This window comes from Cucurbita moschata, unplaced genomic scaffold (assembly GCF_002738365.1).
Source record: "Cucurbita moschata cultivar Rifu unplaced genomic scaffold, Cmos_1.0 Cmo_Scf00005, whole genome shotgun sequence".
In the NCBI taxonomy this organism is placed as follows: domain Eukaryota; kingdom Viridiplantae; phylum Streptophyta; class Magnoliopsida; order Cucurbitales; family Cucurbitaceae; genus Cucurbita; species Cucurbita moschata.
The window spans coordinates 2,364,176-2,375,014 of record NW_019268521.1 but is presented as its reverse complement, the minus strand read 5'-3'; the positions used below and the strand labels follow the sequence as shown (position 1 = coordinate 2,375,014).

General features: G+C 36.5%; 2 protein-coding genes across 3 annotated transcripts in view; one reads left to right on the top strand and one right to left on the bottom strand.

Moving 5' to 3' along the window:
• LOC111443058 (ubiquitin carboxyl-terminal hydrolase 14-like) overlaps window positions 1-5,703 on the bottom strand; it is a 12,421-nt gene extending 6,718 nt beyond the window's left edge. Inside the window, exons 1-5 of one of the 2 annotated variants that reach the window (XM_023080673.1) lie at window positions 5,398-5,702; window positions 4,363-4,534; window positions 1,671-1,783; window positions 1,243-1,579; window positions 505-599 (exon numbers count right to left, since the gene is read on the bottom strand). In XM_023080673.1, the coding sequence (XP_022936441.1) occupies window positions 505-599; window positions 1,243-1,579; window positions 1,671-1,783; window positions 4,363-4,534; window positions 5,398-5,493 (813 nt within the window). In that variant the 5' untranslated portion in view covers window positions 5,494-5,702. Of the gene's footprint in view, window positions 1-504; window positions 600-1,242; window positions 1,580-1,670; window positions 1,784-4,362; window positions 4,535-5,397 lie in introns of both variants that reach the window. The other variant, XM_023080674.1, reaches the window with a different exon arrangement.
• Window positions 5,704-8,052: 2,349 nt separating this feature from the next.
• LOC111443063 lies at window positions 8,053-9,293 on the top strand. Its single transcript, XM_023080681.1, has 2 exons — window positions 8,053-8,484; window positions 8,634-9,293. Exons 1-2 carry the CDS (start codon window positions 8,239-8,241, stop codon window positions 9,147-9,149), a joined length of 762 nt encoding a protein of 253 aa, XP_022936449.1. The 5' UTR covers window positions 8,053-8,238; the 3' UTR covers window positions 9,150-9,293.
• The last annotated feature ends 1,546 nt before the right edge of the window (window positions 9,294-10,839 follow it).

Sequence of the window (10,839 nt, the reverse complement as noted above, 5' to 3'; positions counted from 1 at the left end):
GCCCCCCCCCCCCCCCCCCCCCCTTGTCACTTCTTGTCTGATGTCCTTGTCATGCTCTTTGGATACTTATTCTAGTATCTTCTTTACCATTTTCCCTCCCTTATCTCAATGGCATCTTCAACCCCTCTTAAGTTCAATTTTCACTGGGGAAAAAAATTGCATCATAATTTTCTCTCCTATGAGCATGAAGCACTAGAATTATAAACTAATATTTGCCTCATTTCAGATGGTAAATTGATAATGAGATAATAGCCATAACAAGGTGCAAAAATTAAATCGAAACCATTATAAAGTTCCTATCCTACAAAGATTGTGGGTCCATTGCAAATTGCAGAAAAACCACATCATAAGATCAAGATATACACTGCAAATACAGTTTACAATACACCACGACAAATAACTTTTGATCTGAACTAAAAATATCCAGTTTCCATATTTGTCAACATATAAGCTCCCTGCAAGATTAAACAAGCTCTCCAAGCATTCTGTTAGAGAATACCCAACCTTCTGTAAGGATGAAAAGTCAATGCCAAAGAAAGCAAGATGCTGTCCTAGAATTGGGTCCAAGACACTATCATCCTCTGGATAAGAGTAAACATCTGAGCTGCCACAAAAACATCACCCACAATTAAAATTCAAACATGTATCAGCTGTGATAAAAGACGAAACGAGTGTAAAGTAACAGAACTACTTTCTTCCAAAAATTCCAATCATTAAGGAAAACAGAAAGAAATGGTTTGGCAAAGAACCAAAGGAAACACCCTAAACGTTATTCCCAAAGGAGGTCTTACTACCATTAACAACACTAATAATTGAAAGATTCTGCATGGTGCAAAAATAAAAATAAAAATAAACATTCAAAATGTTTCAGCAAGGACTCCATGCATGGCCTGCTTTCTTGTGTTATGTAGTCCATCTATGCTAATCCTTCCCATAAATACAAGTCACCGCCTTATGCCATAACTCATTTGTTTCCTCGATCCAATCCGCTCTCCGCTTCTCCATTTCCCACACAGAAAAGTTATTTTTCACTCTATTTCTAGTGTTACCCCCCATTACAAGAATAAAGGAAAAACATACCAGGATACGGATAAGGAAAAACTCACTTTACATCCCCCATATAAAGTAGATTTTTTTGTCTCTCAACAAGAGTTTTCAATATAAAGTAGAGTTTTTTGTGTCTCAATCAAGATGAATACAATTATAAAGTGAAATTGACAACTTTATCAAGCAAAACATTACCTGCTGCTTCGAGGTCAGCTGTGATTGTCCCTAGCTTAACAGAAAGAGGATAGCCAGTCTCTTTGTAGTGCTCAACAGCATGGTTGTTACCTCCTGTTCCATCCCAATTTCTTCTCCCACAAAGGATCATTCCATCAGTTAAATTAAGCCACAGATTCTCAGTTTTATCACATTTCGAACACTTCCATCCAGAAGGAGGAACTGTAACACCATTGTCAATCTGCTGCAGATTTATTGCATATGAACTAATCTGCTTCTTATCAGCTGTCCATGCTGCAAGTTGCTCTTTTCTCTCAGTGCTCTCAGCCAATAAGATAGCATCAACTGCCAACCTTACCTGCAATCGTAGCATAAGCCTGGGTTTAAAATATTAACAAAACAAATTTTCTGCTCTAGATAAGGGATGGGAGTGGGGAAAGGACTTTCACCTTCTCTGGCAGCTCCACAGAAGGAAATGGAAGAGTCGCATAATTAGGCAGTATCACTATATTATAAGTTTCATCGTATTCGGGTTCATTGTTATCAAACCCACCATCAACTCCTGAAGAAAGATAACAATAAGGATCACAAGTATTGAATGGATGTTCCCAAATTACGTTATTAGGAAGTTTCATGATATGCATTCTTGGTGGTGTACAGTAGAGAATATTATTTCAGTAAAAGCACTTTATCCACATTACTACTCACGAGAACAAAACTTGGTATTAACTGAAGAGAGCAGAATGCTAAAATAAATTGATTTAATTTCTTAACCAAAATAGGTTACGCAACAGAAACCAAATTTTGAAAGCTTGGACCGTGAAGATTACAGTTTCTTTATACCAATTATATCATAATCACTCAAATAAGTAAGCAAAGAAACTAATTATTATACAATGAAACATTTACACAAAGAGTGCAAAATAAATTTCAAACGGAATGTTATTTGTAATTTGAAAAGAAAAAATAATCATATATTTAGTAAAAAGTAATAGAATGATAAAAAAACACTTTGGAAATGGGAAGTGCAAAGGGTTCATGAAGCAAAGATTATAATGCTTCGTTCGTCTTATTACCACGAGTGACTAAGTCCTATGTAAACCTGGACCAATGACACGGCACTCCCACCAGATCCTACAACATCTGAAGTTGAACAAGTTGAAAAACTCAAGGATATCAATACCATAGATAGGCTGCCATCAGTAAGCAAACTCAATTGTTAGCCTAGTGAATGAGGGATAATAGCACACTATTACTTTATTTTTCTTAACAGAAAATGATCTTCATTCTATCCTGTTATTATTTATTGTATCGCCCTATGCACAAAATTCAAAATCTGGATTTGGCACTTGATGATCCAGGCATTATGTTGCATCCCCTGCGACATGATCACGTTACCTACTCCTCGCTTCTTAAGAGTGAAGACCATCCCCATAGATCAACACGAGTCCTTCCAGCATATTTTGTCCTAACTCACATGCATCCCACGAAAATTCCTAAGAGGTCACCCAACATAGAATTGTTCCAAGTAAAGCATGTTTAATCATGGAGTTTCTATAATTCCACCGAAGAAACTCCACCAAAAAGGAAGATGCACCTTGTTGGTATAGGTAGTGACTTTCAATTCTTTTAAGTCTTTCTTAGTCATCCTATTCTCAGGATTGCTCTCTTTCGGATGTGGTCTCGGTTCATTCGTGTACCCCTCTTTTACTCGGGTGTCACATTTATAGAGACTTACCTTTATCCTAACCGCTACTTCCTTTGCAAACCAAGTAGATTTCAAGGGAAAATATACTTTTAGTCTCTAAGGTTTGAGTTTGGTAGCAATTTGGTCCATGAGTTTTCAAACTTGACATTTTAACCCCCAAGGTATGGGTTTAGTAGCATTTCGGTCCCTACCATCCGCTTTATGTTAATTAACAAACCAGAAACTAATGTGGCACTTTTTTATTATTATTATTATTTTTTTTTACTTTTAAAAAAATAACCCACGGGGAAGATAATGGGGTTTCTGAACACACACTTGAAATTTGTTTAACTGTGCACTCTGAAAAAGAAAATCCTTGGTAAGAAACCACAGTGATGATTGATGGCAATTGGAATCCAAATTTCACAGCAGAGGTCTAGTTGAGCAAGAGTTTGAAGATTGATGGAAATTGGAATCTAAATTTCACAGCAGAGGTCTAGTTGAGCAAGAGTTTGAAGATAACCAACTTAAGTTAAAGATTAGAAATAAGGATTATAATAAAATAGAAAAACTCAGACGCTTGACAGTTCCAAAAGTTACTCTATCAAGCCTCTCTTTTCACATGCGAAAGCAAGGTTTGTAAGCAGTTGGAAATCACCAAAAGTTGTGCGGTGACATAAGACTCCCTAGTTTTTTTGGAAAAAGAAATTGTAGGCACTCAATCTTTAGGGAATCATAGCAGAGGAGGTGAATCAGAGAATCCTAAGGCCCTTACGACAACATGCTGGGTCTGTTAAAAAAAGGTAAGGAAACTAGGATCACTTTGTTCATCCACATTCATTTTAGTTTGAAGTTGGGTATACATCATAAGTAAAAAATAGTCGAGGATTATCTAGATGAATGTTGGCACATCATTGCTATGGGAGCTAAGCTTGAATGGAAATAACAGGATTCCCTTGGATAAATCTTAAGTTAGGGAAGAAATTTGAGCACTAGCTAAACTTTTATTATCGTCTTGGTGGTACACTAGACTGACAATTTTTATAGTGATCCACATTTCAAAATCTCTCTTGGAGTCGTTGCATTGTAAGTTCCTAGAGTTGGATCTTTGGCCACCTTTTTTTTTTTTTTTTATCTTTTATACAATCAATGAGAAGTCCTCTCTGACCAAAAATATTATCTATACATATTGACAATTCTAAGTTTCCCTATCTAAATTCATATGGAAAAAAGTTCGCAAATATTCCTATTTCTACATATAAGTAAAAGTGAGTCATATCATCAACTTACTAATGTACCAATGATGCTACTGGAAGCAACAACTTAATAGAGTACCAACAACTTATTAGAAAAATACAAAAAGCTATAAAAATTGGGTAGGTATTCCAATCACATAAGAAAGGTGACCAGAAGAAGACAGATTAAGATTAATAAACGTTGTGGTAAAAAAATACCTATAGCTAAGAGAGTAGGTTTCTTTGAAGGCCTGTCTTCAGGAACCAACTTCTTTCTTTGCTTTATGTGCAAATACACAGGATTTCCAGTCCTCTCATAGTTCCAAACTACAAAATCCTTCCCAAAAGCTAGAAATGTATTCAAATCAATGAACAAACCACCTTCTGATCTCTGAAACTCAAAAGAAAACAAACATCATAAGACAGTGGCATAGAAGAAAAGCTTCCCCAGACAAAAAGTGAAGGTCGTCATAAAAATGTATGGAAAGCATCTTGTTGCTTTTGGACAAACAATATGAAGGCAAAGGCATAGAAGAGTCCCTGGAGGTGACCAAGGTAAATGTTACTGATCCAATATTTTCGTACATATGGAAATAAGAATGTCATTTATATTCCTTGATCTGCATATAATGTTTTTCTATTCAAGCTAGGAAAACTATGAACAATGTTAGGTTGAACATATTCTTGAATCTTAGCCGGGTATTTTGCAGGCTTACTTGTTCTGTTGTTCACAATGAAACAACCTTTAACGTTCTTAATATCTTACTACAGATTAAATCTAACCATATATTTTATTCATTTGAACTATATTCACGTTTTTTTTTTTTTTTTTGTCCACATTAAGAAATGGACTGTATATATATGAACTAAAGTATCTCTCACTCACTGTATGACTGAATTGCATGGACAAATCTCCGAACAATCAATAATGACAAACAAAACAAATACAGTCACTAAAAAAGTAGAGCTTTTACGAATTGACACTTGAGCGAAGGCATTAACGACTATAGCTTCAAAACAACTGCAATCCAGATGTTCAAATCAAATAACCATCCAGATAAGCAAAAATCCACGAAAAGGCCAGAATCGCTACTTCCTTGAGAACAAAAACAGTTCTGAAGCAAACACTCAACAAATACAGAGCTTCTCCCAACCGAACACCGAAATTCCAGCGCAGTAAAACAAAATGAAGGATTCAACAGAGAAAAGACAGTTAAAACGACGACGGAACACACAAAAAGAAGAAGATAATACCGGCGTGTCGAAAGACAAGCAGCATTCCTGCTTGTAGATACGATTGGTAGGCTCCGGAATCCGAACGCGCGAGAGATTAGATCGAAGCAGGTCCATTGCGTCGGTGATTTGAGCGAAATTGGAATGAATATGGAGGATTGAGAGAGTGCAGAAAGAGGAAGAATATATTCCTTTCCCTTTGCCCTAAGCTGAAAGAGAGAAAAAAACGAAAGAAACTGAATACGCTGTTGCTCACACTGCGGAAGTAGCGGGGAGAATGATGAGGAACAGAGCTTTTATATGCCGCGCGATTTTTCCATTTTCTTCGTCTCCTCGTTTTCGTTTCTTATTCTAGAAAGATACGCCCAACGCAAGACCGAGAAAGGAAAGCTTAAAAATTCAGTAATTTTATTTTTAATTTTAATCCCTTTTTAATTTACTTCATTTCATTTTTAATAAATCTTATATTTTTTTTTTTTTTTAATAACAACCTTAACAAATGAGAAATATAAATAGGATTGAAAGTGCGATCTTCTTCGCAACGTTTGAATATAAACTACCAATTAATATCTAAATATAAGAGAAAAATATAAACTAACGAAAGCGTGAATTTGAAATAACTCACTCCATAAATAATATCTAAGATATATTTCATAACTAATTATTATTATATATATTATAAATATTATATTAAAAAAACAAATTTAAAGTTTAAAATAATTAATGAAATTTTTAAAGGAAGTTTAAATATAATTTTTAGATTTTTTTTTAATATAATAATATTATGGAAACTTATTAAAACTTTTGAAAAATTAAATGTATTTTTTTAAGACAAAAAATACAAAATTGTGGATTTTTTTAATTAGTTTGACTAATTTTTATAAATAAAATTTAAATTTTAAAAATATTTTTTTATAATTTAGCACGTATAAATACATGCATTTTCATACATGGAGTACCGATATATATATATATATATATATATATATAGATATATATATATATCTTTTGTAACAAGTAAACTCATGATACGGACCGATAGATGTTCAGACTCTTACCTGAAAGTCATATATCTATATCATAGTTGCTTCTCGTTTTTCATGAATGTGTCTCCCCTCTGCTTATGTGAGTTTGACCTGCCTTTGACGCCGCTTGCTTCTGACTCCCTACGAGACGTTTGACGACCTGACTTTTTCGAAGGGTCAGGGGACATGGGAACCTCAGCTCATGCATCGGTTTACCAAAAGAACCAATGTTATCCCACTCCCTCCTATTCAAAAATCTCTCTCTATATATATATATTAAATTAATAAAAATATTCGTAAATTTTATACTTTTCACAATTATAACTTTATAAACCGTCAATAACACATGAAAAGTTAAAAATACCTACGAACTACGATATTTCATGAGTAGTATTAATATTTTTAATATTTACTTCGCTCGTTTGATACCCTATTAATCCTCTATTTTCATTATTTAATCTTTAAAACTTTACGGAAATAACATTTGTCCATATACTAACTGTGACACACACATGATACCGATGGTTCCATTCATATATTAATCGTAAGTGTATTTTTTAATTTTTTTTAAAAATGTTTAAGAGCGTTAATTAAACTTTCGAAATTTTAAAAGTATTATAAAAAGGTTTTCAAGTATTTTAAAAAATAGCCCCAAAAAAAGTCCCATGAAGATACGTTAATTAATAAAATTGTAACGACCCAAATCCACTATTAGCAAATATTGTCTTCTTTGGACTTTCTCTTTCGGGCTTCCCCTCAAGGCTTTAAAACGAGTCTAAAAGAGCGCCAGCGATGATGCTAAGCCCTAAAGGGGGTGGATTGTGATGTCCCACATTGGTTGGAAGGAGAACAAACCACCATAAGGGTGTGAAAACCTTCCCTAGTAGATGCGTTTTAAAACCTTGAAGGGAAGCCCAAAAGGAAAAGCCAAAGAGGACAATATCTGCTAGCGGTGAATCTAGGTCGTTACAAATGGTATTAGAGCCAGACACTGGACGATGTGCCAACCTTCTCGTTGTTCCCCGAAGGGGGTAGACATGAGGCGGTGTGCCAATAAGAACGCTGGGCCCAAAGGGGGTGGATTTGGGGGCGGTCCCACATCAATTGGAGGAAGAAAAGAGTGCTCTTCGTTGTTTCTCGAAGGGGATAGACACGAGGCGGTGTGCCAGTAAGAACGCTGGGCCCAAAGGGGATGGATTTGCGGGCGATCCCACATCAATTGGAGGAAGAAAAGAGTGCATTGAAGAGGGGTGGATTGTGACCTCCCACATTGGTTGGGGAGGAGAACGAACCATCATTTATAAGGGTGTGTAAACATGGAAACATTCCCTTAGCTGACGCGTTTTAAAGCCCAAAGAGAACAATATCTGCCCAAAGAAGACAATATCTACTAGCTGCGAGTGTATATAGAAATTAATGGCACAAAAACATATATACATATTTATGAATTATGAAATTTTAATTAAATACACTAAAATATGCTTATGGAATTATAAATTAGATTAACCCATAAGAGAGAGAGAGGATATAATTAATTACTTATTTATAAGATAATTAAGTCATCCATTTTAGGGATTAGAAAATTATAGACATTTATATTATTAGTTTAAAAGATATTTTAACGGTGAAGCCAGACGAGGCGCGCCCTATATCCTCGCCCGCGCCCAGCGCTCCAAATCTCCAACGTCATCCACTCGTCTCCTCCATGAACACAACACCAACTGTTCTTCAAGTTCAGATTCTCATTCTCAAATTCCATTAGACTTTCTAGCCTCCAAAATGCCTCGCTAAATCCTCGCAAACTGCTCAGAGATTCGAGTTTTGAGTTTTATGTCAAATGGAGTCCATCGTTGTAACCAAATCCAAGAAGAGGAACAAATTGTTTCCGTGTTTCCGAGCGGCGGCCTCCGGTAGCCCTGTCGGCCATGGCGCTCCAGAGGAGCAGGTTTTTCCATTCATGACGGTGAGAGACAATGTGCTGCCGGTGGATCGAGGCGATGAAGATTCCAGTCGCTGGAAAAAGAAAGGCGGTCGCGGTGCTTGGTCGCGGGCGATTAGGGCTGTCATATTCGGAACTTCATTGGTTTGTCCGCCGATCTAAAACGCCTCTTGAAATCGAAATGAAACGCATCAATTTCGTTCTATGTTCTTCTTTTTACGCGACTGATTTACTTCGATTGTTCGATTGATTTTTTACCGACGCGATTTCCGGATGTTGTTTGTGTGTTACAGGCAAAGAAGATTGCTAAAAGGAAAGCGAAACATTATCAAAATTCGAAGGAGTCTCAAAGGCATCTAGCTCCGTCCTGGTTTAGCAGCAGATCAAGAAGTGGTTCAGATCTAAATTACCGCAACTATTCTACCCGTAGTTCTGAGCCATTTTCATCCCCCTCGTTCTACAGTTCGTCTCCTTCCTCCACGGAAAAAAGCGACTCATCATTTCGACTCTATCCAACTGCATCGAATCGACTATACACACAGATTAATTTCAGAAAAATCTTCAGCGGTTGGTTTGTGCTACTGGTATGTCTTCTAAGCTTGGTTTTATGGGGGAAAACCGGAGCTATTATCTGCACTTCGGTTTGGCTTCTCTGTTTGTACCGCTGGAGGTTCAGATTCAGGTCACCGGACGACAAGGCCAGTACGGTGGCGATGAGTTCCGGCGAATACAACGACATAGAGATCATGGAAGAATTTCTGAAGCGAGACCGTTTAGCTGCTCGGAATTCAACCTTACGCATTGATTGATCTATAACAGCGAAAGGGCGCCAATAAGGTTCTAAATGGCGTTTCAAAGCCGATTTTTGCATTTTTTCATTACAAATTTGAAAAACGTCATTGTCGATTTTGTTCATCACAGACGTTAACGAAAAATCAATTAAATAAAAACTACCAAACTTAATTTGTACAATTATTACATTAATTTTTTTTCTCTCTCATAGAAAATCGCAATGTAAATATGTTTAGTAGGGGGATTTGAACCGTCTAGTTGGGTTCAGATTAATAAATCTTTATTTTTCATACAATTGTAGAGGTAAAGATTTTCATTTATCAACAACACATGTATTTGTAATGAAAGTCAAAGTATCATATTTGAAAAAATTATGTACTTAGAAGTCAATTTACAACATCGAGCGAACTGTTGATATGGGGTCGAAACGAAGGTCAATCAACTACCACAAACGTTGGCCTACAACTAAATCTTGAGTTGGTCTGGTGCTCCGACCACATACACTCCAAATTAAAGGCAATATTAAGTTGGAATCGGTAGTACCTTTATGAACAATATTAAGTTATGGGGTCGAATCATAACTTTCTTGTTTGGTTTAGCGAAGCCAACTGACAAAAATTGCGGTTATATAGACTATCATTTAATTAAATATATGAATTTAAGAAAACTAGTCTATTGACTTGTTGGTATGTTAAATATAATTGTTCTCCTTCTTAACCCATGAAATCTTACAATCCACTCCTTCTACGGCTTAGCATCCTCGCCGACACTTATTCTCCTCTACATCCGATGTGGGATCTCACAATCTACCCTTCCCCCCTTCGAGATCCAGCGTCCTCGTTGGCACATTGCTTGGTGTTTGGCTTTGATACCAATTGTAACAACTCAAGCTCACCACTAGCCGCTATTGTCCTATTTGGGTTTTCCCTTTCGGGATTCCCCTCAAGCTTTTTAAAACGCATATGCTAGGGAAAAGTTTCCACACCCTCATAAAGAATGTTTTGTTATTCTCCCAGCTCACGTGGGATCTCACAAATCCATCCCATTCGGGGCCAAACATCCTCGTTGGTGTCACAATCGCACTCTTGATGGCAGCGGACTTGCGATTGTGCAACACTCACTTTCCAACGACAAGTGAGCTAAGTCAATTCGTTCTTACATCGCCTACGGCCAAACAACGTATGCTCGAGCTTCTAGCCTTAGTTTAAGAAGGTTTTAGAAAATGAGGGCATAGAGAGATTTTTTAAAAAGAGATTTTGAAAGGGTTATATATGCAAGCAATAGAGTAACAACAACGGCTCACAGTATATAACTCTTGGTAGGGAGAAGTTGACAACTTGTCATATCCTCTATAGTGAGACCTTTCATGTCTGGCAAGCCTAGACATGATTTTTCCGAAACTTCGTATCCCTATAAATACAAGAGTAAACACACTAGAACATGAAAAGACGGGTTTGGCTTCTCATGGGCATGCGCCCATAGCCAATACGCCTTGGACAAGCATGACCACGACAGCACTCGTTCTTCTCTCTACTCAATGTGGGATCTCCAATCCACTCCGTTTGTGGCCGGCGTCCTCGCCGACACTTGTTCTCCTCTCCCATCGAGGTGGGATCTCACAAATTAGGATAATCAACAAAAAAAAAAAAAAAAAAAAAAAAAAAAAAAAAAAAAAAAAAAAAAAAAAAAAAAAAAAAAAAAAAAAAA

What these genes read in the sequence shown, in the direction of transcription:
- LOC111443063 (XM_023080681.1), top strand. Translation starts at nt 8,239, where the DNA reads ATGGAGTCCATCGTTGTAACCAAATCCAAGAAGAGGAACAAATTGTTT. An exon ending in TCATATTCGGAACTTCATTG is followed by an intron (nt 8,485 to 8,633) that starts GTTTGTCCGCCG and finishes TGTGTGTTACAG; the next exon opens with GCAAAGAAGATTGCTAAAAG.